This window comes from Rhinolophus sinicus, chromosome 15, assembly GCF_057876585.1.
Source record: "Rhinolophus sinicus isolate RSI-liver-muscle chromosome 15, RSI-T2T, whole genome shotgun sequence".
Classification (NCBI taxonomy): domain Eukaryota; kingdom Metazoa; phylum Chordata; class Mammalia; order Chiroptera; family Rhinolophidae; genus Rhinolophus; species Rhinolophus sinicus.
In genome coordinates this window covers 85,189,920-85,206,188 of record NC_142515.1, presented here as the reverse complement: position 1 = coordinate 85,206,188, position 16,269 = coordinate 85,189,920, and the positions used below count along the sequence as shown (strand labels likewise).

The 16,269-nt window shown below is 50.7% G+C and overlaps 1 protein-coding gene and 1 long non-coding RNA gene across 3 annotated transcripts; one reads left to right on the top strand and one right to left on the bottom strand.

Moving 5' to 3' along the window:
* On the bottom strand, window positions 1–16,170 carry AKAP8 (A-kinase anchoring protein 8). Of its 2 annotated transcripts, none has more exons than XM_019736854.3 (14): window positions 15,972–16,170; window positions 13,508–13,546; window positions 12,014–12,046; window positions 11,251–11,527; window positions 10,306–10,792; window positions 9,680–9,809; window positions 9,386–9,432; window positions 8,245–8,278; window positions 6,244–6,331; window positions 5,341–5,482; window positions 4,918–5,011; window positions 4,352–4,482; window positions 3,154–3,249; window positions 1–1,666 (listed from the first exon to the last, which is right to left on the bottom strand). In XM_019736854.3, exons 1-14 carry the CDS (start codon window positions 15,988–15,990, stop codon window positions 1,157–1,159), a joined length of 2,127 nt encoding a protein of 708 aa, XP_019592413.2. In that variant the 5' UTR covers window positions 15,991–16,170; the 3' UTR covers window positions 1–1,156. The 2 variants fall into 2 exon arrangements, with proteins under 2 accessions (XP_019592413.2, XP_019592415.2); XM_019736856.3 differs by having other exon boundaries at window positions 11,300–11,527; window positions 15,972–16,086.
* LOC148755241 (uncharacterized) lies at window positions 1,603–5,663 on the top strand. Its single transcript, XR_016019013.1, has 2 exons — window positions 1,603–1,806; window positions 5,419–5,663. It is a non-coding gene; the product is annotated as an uncharacterized LOC148755241 (long non-coding RNA).
* Window positions 16,171–16,269: the final 99 nt, after the last annotated feature.

Genomic DNA, 16,269 nt, shown 5'->3' with positions numbered 1-16,269 from the left:
TTTTCTTGCTTACAGTTTATTTTTTAGTTCTAGTATTGACTTTTTCATAAATATTCACATCTCCAATAAGATCCTTGAGAACAGTGCCCATATTTTTATCACAAATTAGCACCTGGTACACAGTAGATGCTCATCAAGTATTTTTACCACCTCATTTTAAATATTTTCCCACTGGCCAATGCTTCCCCAAAGATGACAGTTCTAAGGTTTACAGGGAAACACAGACCCAGCGATATCCTTTCAAAAGGGAGTTACCTTCCAATTCTTTTGATTATATGAACATATAACTGGTGCTTGCTACACTAAAACATGCTAACTTTCTCATGATTCAGAAACCTCCAAAAGAGGTTCATTATCTTCATTTTTTTACAGATAGCATCTTATCTATGGCAATTTATACTGGGTTTTCCATTCATGGGAGTGACACCAAGTTTTCTTTTTAAATGTTTAAGAGGAAGTAACTCAATTTAAAGGTAAAAAACCCTGAAGTAATGCAGACGTGGAACACAAATGAGGTAAAACCTTGTGAAGGGGGTTCAGCAAGGACTAAAGACTGGGAAACTGCCGCAGGCAAAGTGTCATGTTGAGGGGCAAGTGGGTGTGCTTCCAGTGGTGCCGGTGTGTCAGATTCATCAGGCCTCTGAGTTCACTGACGTGACAGAACACCACCACGTTAACGAGACTCTGCTACATCTTGTGAGATCACACACCATTCAGTGGGCTACAAAAGCAGAGGTCAATAACTGATACCAAAGCAAATTCTTGAAACTTAAATCTTTATAAAGCAAGATATATCCTAGTAATGAGCTGCTCCCAGACAAAATAATCAAAAAGGCATTCAGCCAGGGGCTGTATTTAACAAGCAAAGTATCATCAAAATCTAATTACCCGACTTTTATTACTCCAACTGCAATATAAAGAGATCTCAGCTGCTTGGGGGAATGTACAATTTCTGCAGCCTTCAAACCAAGGCAGAAAGCCACCCAACTCTGTAAGACAAGCCTGTGAGGTACACTTTTCTGAAGGAAATGGCTGGGTCTCTTCACCAAACCCAGTTTTCAGCATATTCCAGTTAACACACACCCTAGTACTGTTTACAAACCAAAGGAAAGAGACCACTGCTTCATATAACACATCCCCTGAAACAAGGAGAGTATCATTCTGTGGGAATAACATCTTTGGATTCTGCTTCATTTTGTTTCACTTCGGCTTCTGTGGCAGCTGGGGAAGGAGCAGTGACTGTTACGGTGCTTTCTGCCTCTGTTGCACCTCCAGCCTGGGCAGCTTCGCCTCCAGCCTGGGCAGCTTCGCCTCCAGCCTGGGCAGCTTCGCCTCCAGCCTGGGCAGCCTCGCCTCCAGTCTCTGCTTCAGCATTCCCCTTCTCAGATGCCATTCCACAGGGTGTCTCTGCTTCCAGCAGCTGTTCAGGATGTGGACCACCAGTGGCCTCTGCCGTGTCTACGGGGCCTTTCCCTTCGGCCAGCATTTCACTACTTTCTGGAGCAGGCATTCCTTCCCCCTCTACTGCCCTCACTGTTGCTGTAATCACCTCAGCTAAGACTTCTGCAGCCACCTCCTCAGGTGTCTCTTCTTTATCCTCACCTCCTAAATTGTCATCTCCTTCGATTTCTGGATCAACAGCTTCATTGGTGAAAGGGTCTTCACCCTGGCCAGGAAGAAACACAAGTCAGTGCAATCGTAAAGAACTGTCCAAATGAGAAATGGAGGAGGCCTACCTAAGTTGCTGGGAGCTCATGTTTTCATGATGGGCAGAGTCAACAAGAGAAATACTTTAAACTACATCAGGTGAGTTAATCCTACAGGCTCTCAGAGCCTAAAGACTCAGAAAAGACATGTCAGAAAAGCTTCACCAGCACTATTTTGCACTTTTATTCAAGCATGTAACCATGAGGAGAAGCTTAGATTTAGCTTTTCCACACCAAATTAAAAAAAAAAAAAGCCTTGTAACAGGAAATTAAGACTATTTTAAATTTTAGTTTCATTTAAGCTCAGAGCCCTGGTTGAGGGTTATCCCCATTTTACACATAAGGAAATGAGACTCAAAGATCAGCAATTGGCCAGAGGCCACACAGCTATTAAACAGTCAGGAGTCAAATCTGAGTCTGACGCTCTGAGAAGACAAACTTCTCACGAGCATAGGCTAAAACTGTTTCTAGTTTAGAAAAAGAAAACTAAATATTATCACTACAAGATTAGGAAATGTGTTTTAAAATATGGTGGTTAGAAGCTTGAGTCCACACTTGACTTCAGACACTTTCAATCTGTTTAGGCCACAAAGTAAAACAATGATCGGTCATGGTTCTTAAATTGGTTACAGTAAGTCCTCACTTGATGTTGTTGACAAGTTCCTGGAACTGCAGATAAACCATGTATAACAACCAGTTTTACTACAGAGCAATTGATACAAACAGGAGTTAAGTTCCTACAGCATCTCGTCAATGTTTAAACGATGTCAAATGAAATGACATTATTCAAGAACCCGCTGCATTTAGATTCTGGGCCTTGAATGGATGGAATGCATCGTTAAATACTGCAGCATTTAGTAACTGAGAAGAGGGTGAACAGGTCCTAGCCAGGCTATACTGGAGCTCAGCTACCAGCCTCAAATGCTGAAGTCATGGGGCTGAGCATTTAGCAAAACGGGCTTACCAAGGAGGAATCGGGGGCTCTCCCAACTTCTCTCCAGGGCACACTCGTTGAGACTTTTTACTACTCTGCCCCTGTCACTATCACTGGTTGTGGCACCTCTGGTTCTTCCCTTCACCTTGATCCTCCGTTTCATTATTGGTTGACTCTGCCAGCAAAACCTCTTTTTCGCTTCTTTCTTGGACAATTATCTACCTTGGATTTTGTTTTTTTAAACATATCACCATCATTTGCTCAGTATTTTACAGCTAGATAATCAAGGTTTCTCGTGGTAAGAGTTACCATTGTACAGATTAATCAAGCAGAATCACATCCCAGAGTTCTCAAGCAAACAGTCTCAGGAAATCCACACGCCCGATACACTGCAATATCCCTTAACTCAGAAGTGCTAAATACTGCACTCGAGATAGTTTCATACTCGCAATTCATCTTACGTTTTAAAAGCTTTTCCCGTCAATTTGTGTTCCCGGACTCCTAAACACAAACCTTGAGGTATTTTTCCAGCATCTTCACTATATGTCTGTTGTTCAAAACACTCTTAGCCACATGGAGACTTGTTTTCTTAAACTGTTCAGCAGCCAACTGCAAAGGGAACCAAATACGGGCTTTTAAAAATGGCTCTTATAGAGGAGCAAGAGAACACACTGGCCAGGCTACAGTGAGTTGCCCTGAGATCAGCCATGTGCAGAGGTGGCTAGCATCTTTCTTCACTGAGGAAAATCCTCAAGTGCCAGACGCCAGGAGTGTGAGAGAAGGCACTCGAGGTATCAGAGCTGACACTATGAAAATGTAGAAAAGTCTGATAATCTTAAAGGATAAAAGCATAAACACATCCCAGTTACTACGTGCACAAGCAAGGATGAAACAAGTGTTTCCAGATTAGAAGCTTTGTGGACTAAGTAGGGAAAAAGGGCAAGCCCTTCAGTTTTGAGTTATAGTGACTTTAGAAGTTCAATAGCAAAAGTACAAATGTCCCAAAACAGAGCTTGACATCATACAGTAATCCCTGTTTATACAGTTTATACAGTGCTTTTGGCTGCTCTTTAATAAAACTGGCAGATGGGCAGGCAGGTATTGACATCTCCATTTCATAGTTGGGTAAACTGAGGACAGAGATGTTAAACCAGGGGTCAGCAAGCTACAGCCAGTGGCCCCAGTGCAGCCACACCCATTCTTTCACTTAGTGTCTAGGGCTGCCATTGCCCATCAACGGCAGACTTGTTGGACGGAGACGCTATGGCCTGCAAAGCTGAACACATTTACAAGTTGACCCTTTACAGAAAAATTTACTGACCCTAAAAGTAAACTTTTAGCCTCAGGCCCCATCAGCTAGTAAGGAGCAAATGGGTCCTGAACTCTGGGTCCACTGGGCACTCTGCTCTGAATAGCCCTCGGCCTCAGCTTACAGGAAAACCAGTTTTTCAGCAAATGGGGAATTGACTCATTTACAGGGAACATTCTCAACCCAGAAGAATTTCAGCTACTGTATTTAGTCAATTCTAAGCGACATACTTTCTCACATCTTAATGGAAACTGGGATGCATCTTACAATCAACTGATGAAGTGGCAGACTTGATGTATTAGCAAGAGCTCCTAAGCTGTCGGCATCCCCGTGTAGCACACAGAAGGTCCTGAGCCCCCGCTGGCAGCCTGGCCTCCCAGCTCACAGTGGGAGGGGACTCACCCGGCGGTTGTGATTGTGGTCCACAGAGTGCAGGTGCCGCTGCAAGAGCTGGTGCTGTGCGGGGATCAGCATGTCACAAGCCAGGCAGTGAGCAGCCTCGATCTTCTTGAAGAAGTGCTCGTGGCCAATCCCTGTGGATGAAACCCACGTCATGTGGGATCTGGGACAGCATCAAGTGATGCTTTCCTCCCGGCCCCCAACAAAACTCCCATTTTCTCCCTGCAGACCTAAGAATTTAGGACAGATTCTGAGACAGGCGTCATCTGCCTTCCAGCAGGAATGTGGGGTCAGGACAACCAGTCTCTACACCGGGGCATTTATTAAACTTTTCTCATCCTTCGGCCCAAGGAGGAAACAAACTTCCGAGTGCTCCACTGAGTGCTCCACTCTGATCAGTCACCTACAGAGCTTCGATCTCCACGAGGCCGTGCTCAAGGGCCTCTGACCACTGCTGAGTGCCCCTCCCATGGGTCTTCACGTCACATCCTCGGCCACCTGTGCCGGCTTCACACGGTCACATGCCTTAGCGCCACGCGGAACAGCACCCATCCCAGATCACAGCTCACCTTTGAAAGGATCTGGTTTTGGTTTTGTGCTTTCCTTCTCCAGAAGTTCCTGGCGCCGCTTCTCAATCTTCTTATTCCTGTTTACAATGTATTCCTAGAGGGGTTGGGAGACAGCACCAAATGAAATCAGGAGAGGGTGGCACAGCACCAAGAGGCAGCTCACCACGGGCGGCTGCCAACCCCCTAGCAGATGACAGCCTGTCTCAACCGTCCCAAAGGTGAGAAGACAGCTATCAGAGCAGCTCTGGTGGAAGAACTAGTGGGAACTACAATGGCTGTCAGCTCCTCTGACACGGGGACTTAAACAACTGTTACTCTGGAGATAGAAAACCTAAGTTTAGGCCCCTTATTTCCCTTCTGCTTCCCTTCTCTGACACCTGTAGGATCATTGGGAAATGATGTCGGAAGCCAAGCATGTCTCACCTGGAGGAACTCCACCGTCTTGTCAGGGAGTTTGGTACTTATAAACCGCAATGTCTCTTTGTGAAATTTGCTTTGCAGATGCTTCTGGATTTCTTCATCTTCAAAGCTACGAAACTTGCACACGGAACAGGCGAACTGAATCCTGAAGAAAGAGAAATGATACAGGGGTAACCATCTCAGCTTAGAACTGAAATGGAAATGGGAAAGTGATTTCTGAACCAAGACTTCTCATGGGGCATCAAGAGCAGCATTACCCCATTTTCCCATCTTAAGAACACGAGCACAACCTCGAAGAAAGTGATTAATAGAGCAATTTATTGCCATCTAGTCTCTTTGGCCTAAAAGCCCCTACGAGAACACCCTAAGATGGGGACTATTCAGAACTAGGAACTCCCTAAGCCCACTGCTCTGGGGGCACAGTACCTAACACCACAGCTTCTCAGATGTGTTTCTTTTTTGCAGCCACACCAACACCGTTTGGGCTTTGCACTTTTGCACTTCTTTTTCTATTTAAAGACAGTCTTGAAGGTAACAGCTATATATAATCGCTCCGTCCAACTCCAGAGGTGGTCCAGATTTGGACAAGGCAGCAGAGCGCCTCCTCAGCAGCTGTGCTGAATGGAGATCACTTGTGAGATGACAAACACAAGCCAGGGGCCAGGGAACTCCCCGTAGGCCTGCAGGAGGGCAACAGAGCCCCCTGCTGGGCACATGAGGACCACATGGACCCACAGGCAAGATGACCCACACGTGTTTCCCAAGTTCTGTCTCCCACCACACTGACTAGAGTTTCCCCAGACACTTGAGTCAGCTCCACTGCATCGTGGAGTTGAAGACAGATAAGCTCAGGAGCCGTGCCAGTGCCCAGGCCCAGCCGACCTCCCCCCTCGCCTGCCTCCTCACCTGTCAGCTGCTCGGTCTCGCATCCTGTCTCTCCTCCTCTGCTTTTCCCTTCTCTTCTTCACTTCATCATCCTCATCATCCTTCTCTCCTGCAACAGATAATTCCCTTCGAGACCCTCTGCGGAGCCCACAATGGAGCTGACCAGCAGGGCCTTGATGGGACCGCAGCTTAGCCACCGCACCCCGTGCCCCACCACTGCCTCCACGCACAGCAGGGTCAGGATACCCTGAGGCACCAAGGGGCTGTCAAAGCCCCCCAACAAGGATAGGCCTTCGAGGAGAACCCTTAGGAATTCCCAGGGGAGAGAACTCACTCCCCACGTGGCCTGATAAGGGGACACGGCCCACCCATCCCACTCACACTGCAGCCCACCTGCTCTCTGTGCTTCCCTATCCTGCTGTTCCAATCCAGTTCCCTGAAGGGGTCTTCTCCCAACATCAGTTAAGAGAGAGAGAGCAGTTCTTCCCAGGTAAAGAGGCAGCCGCTGGACGGCCTCAACATAAAGCAGGCTGTTCTACCGCCCTCCGTCCCACCTCTAGGTGGACCATGAAGACCAACCCATCGGCCTCCTCTGAACTAGGGCTCAGCAGGTCTGACAGTCCTTGCTGGCCCAAACTCTTCCTTCCACTTACAAAAATTGTCACTCTAGGGCTTTCCCAGGGCTACATGGGAAGCAATCCTAGAAAGAAACGTGGGAAGAGACCCATGGGTCCTCCGTCCGTCCCCTGGGGCCAGCACAGGAGCTCCTCTGCGAGCCATGCAGCCCAGTGCACCAGTGTGAGGCCAGGCCAGGCCACCACGGCTCAGAGCCAGGGCCAGACACTGAAAAAAGGTCGGATAAGCATCTGAACTGTAACCCCTACCCCTGATGCCAGTCACGAGACTGTCCCACGAAGATGGCGACCGGCGTGCGCTGCTCAGAAGCCTCTCAAAAGGGCGTGTGGGATTTTTGGCAAGAGGTCACTGCCTGAAACTATTACTGCTGTTTAATAGCAAAGTCATCCCAGGTAGGTAGCAGGACCTGCGCGCAATAAACATGTCACCTTTGCTTTAGCATTTTCCCCGCTGCATGAGCTTCTCAATGCTCTGTGTGGTCCCATGCTACAGAACAACTGTTTCAATGAACAGGGTGGGAAGACCTCAGATGGTTGGCTAAACCTGAACATAGCAGGGAAGGAGCATCTAAGATGGGCCTTCAGAATTTATGGCAGAAAAGTCACAAAGGAGCCAACCTGTGATACTTGGGGGAAACCAGCTATGGACAGACCCATGGAAACAGGAAAAGAAACAAGTAGCATTTGGATAAGATCAAGGCCACCACGTCTCCGACTGTTTCTCCATATACCCCCGAGGTTTAACGTGGCTTAGCTCTTGCTGCCAACTTTGGACTCTTAGGTCTTTGGCACTGGAACTGAGACCTGCTGAGCAATGGCTGCCTCCGGAGGATCTTGGCCTCGGTGTACCTGACAGGCCTCCCCGTGCCCCAAGCTCCCAACCCAGGCAGGTATCCAAACTCCGGCCCATGCAGCGACATGCACTGCAGTTGCCAGTACCCCATGATAGAGGCTGAGAGCACAGCCCTGGGCTGGAAACCGAGGGAACTGTGGCAAGAATGAAGCCCAGGAGAAGACAGTACAGGGACCAGCACTGGCCAAGGGGGAACAGAGAAGACGGGCTTGAGGGTACCTTTCCTTTTCTCTTGTGTTTCTGAAACTCTTTTCCCTACCACTGCGAGCTGTTGCAGACACCCAGAGAGTTCTCCCGCCTCCACCCGGCAGCCTGCATTGACTAAGGCCAACAGACTTGTTTCCAGTAAGTGCTGCTCCAAACACTGGAGCAAAGCCTCGGGGTGAGCACCACAGCCAAGGCCAGCCAGCAGCCAGCCCCTCCATCCAGGCCCTAGGCTTGCACAGAAGCCCAGCCTGGCTGGGAGCTGAGTAGTGAGTGCAGGACAGCCAGGCAGACACAGGAAAGTTCAAAGGGACACTGGGCAATGCCTACCTCTCTGCCTCCCAGAGTCGAAGAATTCGTCCTCCTGAAAAAGGACACACACGAAATCGGGCAGTGAGGTAGTTTCCAAAAATGTCCACACCAGCCCAGCTCCCCAGATTCCTGCTGGTCGCTGTGCCACGAGGAACCCAGCAACAATGTGTCCGGACAAGGCCCAGGGCCTGGGGATGGAGCCTGAGTGTGTCCTGTCACTCCTGCTTGCTTTCTGAGATTCTGTAATGATGACTAAAGTGCTTTTTTATTAAAATCACTCTCTTTCAGTCCAAAGAATGATCTCTGGCAATTTACACCTGCGCAGCTCTGCACATGGGAACACCAGGAGCTGTATGTCAAAAAACCCTAATTTGTAGGATGCACGTTTCAGTGTTCTTTACTGAAAATGGGCTTTACCAAGTTTCCTAGCCATTTCTTTATACTTGCAAAGCTTGTAAATCAGGTATAGATAAAAATGATCATCTAACCAAAAATCAAAACAGAGCCATCGAGCTCAAGATTAGTCATCAGCAGGTACACAGATTCCCAGACTCGATCTAAGCAAGCCAGGCAGAGGGCGAGCAAGACCCCCAATAACTGAAAATTTACAGCTGTTTGTCCCATCAACCCTGCCCCCAGCCCACCGGACCGTCAGAAGCACATGGATAAGGCCTGCAGACTCCAGATCTGCAGGCCCTCCATCTGACTTGGATCAGAATTTGCAGGGGGTGGCAAAGGCTCGCTCCCCAGGTCCTGGCTAAGAGCCGGCCTTAAGCACCAGTCTCCTGTGACTGGCTGGAAGGACTGAAGGCCATGACTGGGCTCAGCACCAGCACGGCGCTGGCAGCAAACAAGTCTCAGGGACTGTTTGGAAGCCTCAGCCTCCACAGCCCTGCACTCAGCGTGTGTGCATGGCAGGTGCGTCACTGTAAGACACACGAGCGGCTAGGGAGGGGGCTGGGAATTTCTTCAGGAAGGGAAGGATTGTTCTAAGTGGAAATCTCTTAGAAATCTAGCTGCAACTCAGGGTATTAAATCCACTCACGAGGTAGAGGCATCTACTACTGCAGCTGTCCCCGCCTCTGTGAGAAAGAGGCTCAAATAAGAAATAAATCCTACACTAGAGACAAAGGAGGCTAACCAGTGAAGGTGGACTTACACCCCTGAATTCTTCATCTCCCGACCGGAAGTCACCAGCTCCATCATCTACCAGACACAAAGGAAGAGGGAAAGTCAGCCCCTCAGCGGTTGACCCACTCCGTTTTCACCCTCCCAAGCTCACTGTCCAGAGTGACGGAGCTTGTCCTGATTACAGTGGGGGCTCTGGGAGCCTGGGTGACACACAGCACCCTTGAGTTCCCGCATGTCCACTGTACAGACAAGCTGGCTGAGCACCAAGCATGCAACAGACTCATCTTACACCCACCCAGGCCTACTGACCCCCACGGCATACCGTTTTCAGAAAAATCTCCTTCGCTGTCAGCCCGGGCCTGTTTGGGATCTGGCTCCTCGTAGATTTGCAACTGCTTCCGTTTCCTGCCCATGCCGTCTGGGCCGCAGCGGTCAAACCCTCTCCTCCGGGGCTACAGACACAAGCACATCCCGATGTACCGCTTACCCAGCCATTATGATATCCCAGAGAAATGAAGAATGGTTGTAAGATCAGAGAACAAAGGCAGATAAGATCTTTTCACAAAACAAGGAGAGATAAGAGTTAAAACCATCCCAAAATTTTATGCTGAATGAAAGAAGCCAGAGAAAAAACCATGTATTATATATAATTGCATTCATATGAAATGTCCAGAACAGGCAAATCCATAGAAACAGAAAGTAGATTAGTGGTTGCCAGGGGCTGGGGGAGAAAACAGGGAGTGACTGCTAATGGCAAAAGTTTCTTTCTGGGTTGACGGAAATGTTCTAAAATTAGACAGTGACAGTTGCACAATTCTGTACATTTTTACCAAGAGTTGAATGGTATACTTAAAAATGAGTGCATCTTAAAGTCTATAAATTTTACCTCAATAAAGCTGTTTACAAAGGAAAGCAAAGAAGACGGGTTATAACTTCGCAAGAGCTTACCCGATCCCTCATCCAGGTCTGTGACTGGCCACATCCATAGGGCACAGAGTTGTCATAATTGCCCGCCGCCCCCTGCATGCCCATCACGCCGTAGTTGGGGGCCATAGACTGGGAGAAGAGGGACGGCAGAGGCCTGCTAGGGGAGGGGCCTCCCAGGCCCCGCCCACCAGTGTAGTTCATCTCATTCCAGGAAGCAGACAAAGGCTCAGAGGAGGCTGCTGGGGGCAAGAAGGGGTCACTGCGCATGAAGGTGTTGGGATTGCTCCGGTCCTGGAAGCGGCTCTGGCCCCTGCCCCGCATGAAGCTATCGAGAGAGCTCCGCTCGCGGGCGGGGTCCCGGCAATCGCTGTACTGACTGCTGAAGCCCCCATTGCGCTCCGGCCCCAGGTCAAAGTCGAAGTCGTAGCTGTAGCTGGGGCGGTAGGGATTGTGCTCAGGCAGGCAAGGCCTGGAGTCGTAAGAATCAAACGAATGGAAGCGGAAGGAGCTGCAAAGAAAGCACACCCTTTACTACACACTCTGCGTGCACCCTCACTGCCTCCTGCAAAGCTCACCTCCCCATACTCAGAACAGCCAAGGAAACCAAACCACCACGTGCCCCTCCTAAATTCTCAGAGGCCAAGCAGACCAACACTCCCTTCCAAACACTGATGAATGAATAAGGGGCACAAGCCCTTGGCCATAATAATGGGGAGGCTCTGCTAGGCACCCAGTGCAGAAATAAGGAGTCTAGCATATTTTAGCAGTAGTCACGTCCTGAGCCCCACCCCTTAGGAAACCAGCAAGTTCTATAACAATGCCTCTGTCCAAACAAAGGCCCAACTCATCTACCCATACTCAGGTGGGAGCCAGGGAAGAGACCTCCTGGGAGAGCCGGTGCCCACTCCCATCTGTACAAAGCTGGATGTGCGGGATCCCCAGGGAAGGGCTCAGGTCCATAATCACCTCTCCCGGTCCTGTATGCCCTCCCCACCGCCGCTGCTCCCGCCCCTGCCTCCTTCCTTGGACATCATGTCCAAACGCTGGTTGATCTTGGCAATGAGCGAGTCGGAATTGTCGGTGCATGGCTCTGGGCCATAAGAAGCCATATGCACAGCAGGGCCCCCAGCTGCCAAGCCATCGCTAGCCTTGGTGGTCTCCCACGAGGCTGGGCCATAGCTGTAGGTTGCTCCTGTGGTGACGCCGGTATTCTGGGCACCATAATAATTGTAGTTTTCATAACCTGCCAGAGAGAGGAAGAGCCAAGTCAGACCTCCGCAGCCACAAGGTTGGTCCATGGTGGACATATCTGGGGAGGAACACCCACTATCCACAGAGAAGGAAGAGGGTCATGGGACCAAGTGCCGCTGGCATCTCCCACCTTTGGACAGCTCACAAAGGCAGCAGGAAGAGGGAAGGGGCAAGGCCTTCACTCTGAGCAGTGGGGTTTTCATGCTAGATCCTAAGGCTTGCTTCCCATCCAAAGCCAGAGGAGTGGCAGTTGGGGCTGGTGACAGACCCACCAGAGCTACTGCTCCCAGGACACAATCACAACCTCCTCTCATCACAACCTCCTGTAAGTTCCCCTCGAGGACTGCTCAGCACCTCAGGCCGGCCTGCCGAGCCTTCAGGAGAACTGAGCACAGCTAGGAGGGAATATGGGGATCCCTGCATCCCAGTTCCTCTCAGAAGCCCTCATGCCCACTCACGGACCCCCAGAAGGGCCTACCTTGCCAGCTAGCCACACCAGCTCCATATGCACCTTAGAGGAAACAAAAATACACAACAGCTGTTCGCAGAATGAAGGCACCTGAGACACCCCCACACACACACCTGGATTTTGAGGACAGTTGTCACCTCACTCCACTATCCACAGGAGAAGGGCTACGCGTGGCTGTGGCAGTGCCCTTGGTTTCCTATTAAGACCAGGAAAGGCTGGGGCCCACCAGCTGTAAAACTTATTTCCTACTGGAGCACTCTGAAGCATAATCAGGGCTTCCCTCCCAAGCAAGGCCAATGTCCCCCATCAGGGTAATGGGAAGGATGCTGCAGCCTTCCCAGGAAGCTCATCCAGTGTGGGCCACCCGCCAAGAGGCCAGCAGTCCAGGTCCCCAGGCAGAGCCCTTCTAAAGTGCTAGCACTCACCAGGAGCCAGAGCTCAGACACTGCCAAAAAACACCAGTGAATGCACCAGTGGAAAATCATATCCTCAACTTAACTGAGCAAGGGGACATTATGTGCCTGAGTGACGTGGGAAGCTTCTTCCCGAGAAACTCGGAGATGGGGGAGAAGTGACGTTGCCCAGTGGTGTTAGGGAGAATCCCACGCTCAGAAAACAAAGCAAGCCCTTGTCCCATCCCCTGGAACAGCAGAAAGCAGGACGCCTTGCAACCAGAGCACATTCTGGCCCCTCAAACGTGCTTCGCACCATGATCTGGACTCCAGAGCAGAGTCAGCAAACAGGCCCCAGGCCAAATCTAGCCCATCGAAAGTTGCTGTGCACCCCCAAGCTAAGAATGGGTTTTGTGTTTTAAATGGTTAGGGGGGAAAAAAATCAAGAGTATTTCATATGACATATGACTTTTGACATGAAACACATCGTTTACACATTTGTCAAAACACATATAGGACTACACAACACAGTAAATGTTAATGTAAACTATAGACTATACTTAATAACAGTGTATCAACATTGGTTTATTAATAATAGGGAAATCTGCAGGGGTCAAATTAGGGTGAGCACATGGAACTCTATATACTACCTGCTCAATCTCATAAAACTACTAAGAAACAAAGTCAATTAATTAAAAAAATTTTTGAGTATACCTTCGGCTATTCACTTAGAAGAAAATAACAAACTGCTAAAACAGACTATTGCATAACGTATAAAAATTATATGGTATGCAAATGTCAGTGGGCTTTAGTAAATATTACTGGCACACAGACATATCTGTTCCTTTATAAGTTGTCTATGGTGGCTTCTATACTACAGAGATCAGGTAGCCTGCAAAGCCAAAAAAATGTATCATCTGGCCCTTTACAGCAAAGGTTTCCTGGTCAGTCCCTGGGCTGGCCCTAGCGCCGCCCCAATCCCTCAAATCAGCCTCTCCAGGCTATCGTCCACTGTCCCCCAGCGCTGCCTCAGGAATGGCTTTGTCACGCTGGTGCCGTGGATTGGGGGTTGCAGGAGTCCATGCCTCCCTGGAAAGCAGATCCTACTCACCCTGGGTGTTGGCAGGTCCAGCACTCCAGGCCCCATAGCCTGTGAACAGAAGACCTGTGAGTTAGAATCCTGTATGTTGGTAAAGGGGGTCAAATATATGGTGATGGAAGAACTGACTCGGGGTCGTGAACACGTAATGCAACATACAGCCGATACATTACAGAATTGTACATTTGAAACCTATGTAATTTTGTTGACCATTGTCACCGCAGTTAAAAACAATAAAATCCTATGTGTTTCACCAGAAAACAGGTGCTTTAGAGGGGCTCTGAGCCTAAAAGGATCGCCTCCAAGGAGCTCAGTGCCTTAGAAGAAGGCAGTATAATCACAACACTGACCCCTAAATGTCACCCCACAACTGGCTGACTGAATCATCACACTCCACCTGCCTGAGGTCAAGGGAAAAGAGGGGAGGGGAATGGCCTTAGGACAGCTCTGCCTGTCACCTGCTAAGGAACCTTGGCCTAAGCCTCAACCCACAACTAAAGATGACACAGGATGAGCCACCAGCTAGCCCAGCATTAGGACACAGTCCCATTCCCCACCCCTTGGCTCACCACCGAACAGCCATAAGTGCCCGTAACTGCGAACCAACTTCCTCTCTAGGCCTTGCTTCCATGTAGCTTTGAACCCTCCAACACTTCCCTGGGCCTTCAAGTCCCAGGGCTTGAGCCTGGCCCGGAGGCATCAGACTGCACTCTCCTCTGTGGTAGCTCCCCACACCCTGCCAGACCCCCAATGACAGCATTTGTCTAGTCCCTCTTCATCTGAATGTTCCTGGAGCCTGGCAGGGCTGGGCACAGGCAGCTATCTACACTTGTCAAATGACTTCACCTTTACCAAGCAAGAAGTTACCCCATCTCCTTTACCTGAACAACCCAAACCACTAGCTGAGTGCTGACACATGATGGGCATTGAGCACACGTTAGCCAAATGCCATTCAGAGACCAGAGAACTAGGCTCAGAAGTTAGGGAACTTGATCCAAAATCAAACTGAAGTTTGCCCTCTAAAAGGCACACACACCCTCTCTACACCACACAGCCTTCCACATCTGTGCAGAGAAAAGCAGAATGGTGGTTCTAACAGCAAGTGACCAGCGGCAGGGCACTGTTTACTGTGGAGCACTGGGCTAACAAAACGGCATATGCTGCTCACATAATTTCATAACGGCCCCTGAGGTACTATTTTCCCTATTGTAAAAGCCTGGGAGCCTAAGTCACTTGCCCAAGATAATGAAGCTGGGGAATGGGTCAGGAAGCAACTGTCAAGGCTCACCGACTCCTAGGAAATAACTCCAGATGGAAATGTTACAGAAGGATTCAGGAAAGCTGCAGCATCCAAACTGAGCCAGAAAGGTTTTTAGCAAGTAGAAAGTATGCGTGAGGCAGGATTACTGGTTGAAAAGATCTGGTGGAAAGTGAGGCAAAGAATGATGAGACCCAGTCAGGCTGTAGAAAAGACCCAAGAGCCAAACGGAGCCATCCGAGGACCCTTGAGACACCCATGCACCTCAGGACCTTCTGCCTCTGCAGTTCCTGCGGCGGAATCCTGATAATGCTGCCACCTTTCAAGACCAGTGCCTTCTCTAGCTGCTGCAGCCAAGATCAGACCGCCTGCTTCTCGGACTTCATATACTTAGATATCCCAACTGTTCCCTGTAGGCACATTCGTCTCCCAGCACAGAGCAAAGCCTTCCCAGGAGGTACTGATTCTCGAGACGAGGAGCAGAGCCCCCGCGGAGGGCCGTCCTGCCGCAGGCCCTGCAGCCCAAGTGGACGAAAGGCACATTCCCTCTTTGAGTCCCCAGCACCTCCAGGCCACCATAAGGGATTGCCGGAAAGACAGCCACCAATCTGTCACAACCTCAGGGCACATCAGGTTTACAGCACTCCACAAGGAAATACCCAGCATCTGACCCTCCTAGGCCAACACGAGCCAGAAGCTGAGCGCCGCAGCACTGCACTGCGGTGCTGGCGGGGAAGAGAACGACCCCGCGCCACCCGGAAGCTTCCGCCAAGCCCCACAGGTACCGGGACACGACCGGCAACGGGGGGAAGAGAACCCCGCGCCCCACGAGAGCCGACCGTGACTCCGCCCCCTGGCGCCGCCATTTTGTGGCGTCTTCGGAGAGGAAGGCGGGCCCGCGAGCGGTGCGGTCGGCCCGGCCAGGGCTGAGGGGCAAAAACGGTCCCGGCCGCCCGAGGCGCCCCCCGAAGCCCGCCGCAGCGGTGGCCCGCCAAGCTCCGCCCGCCTTCCTCAGGCACAGCCGGCCAATCCCCATACAGCGCCGCGAGAGCGACGGCGCCGCAGTCCAATGAGCGGCGCGCGCGTGCTCCGGTCGCCTCTCCGCCCGGCCGAGTTGTGGTAACCGCATTCGGGCGTAGGCCCCGGCCCGCAAACCTCTGCAAGGCGTACCCAGGCAGCACCTGCCACCCCACCTCGCACTGGGCCGCCCATACAAACCTCCGTAGCCTTGCTCCATGTCTCCGGGTCGGCCCGCCAGCCACCCCTTTTCTAGGCTACCACTGGACGCATGCGCTCAACGCGCCTCCCGCCGCCCGCTACTGGAAAACAAGGCGTATACGTCACTCCTCCCAAGTGCTACCATTGGCTGGCTTTCACAGCGGGCCCTCTTCGGCTGGCCTTCCGGATGCTCCGGCTCGGCGCTCTTAGCATCTTGGGAGTTTGGGTAGGGCCATGGGTGCTTCACTGCGCGCAGGCGCATTTCTTTTTCCCCGCCTCAAGTGCGCAGGCGCTCCCA

Excerpts from the sequence above, each read along its gene's own strand:
- AKAP8 (XM_019736854.3), bottom strand. Across the intron at positions 6,332-8,244 it reads CGACTCTGGGAGGCAGAGAG|GAGAGAAGGATGATGAGGAT; the intron begins GTAGGCATTGCC and ends TATCTGTTGCAG. Across the intron at positions 3,250-4,351 it reads ACCACAATCACAACCGCCGG|TTGGCTGCTGAACAGTTTAA; the intron begins GTGAGTCCCCTC and ends TTCCCTTTGCAG.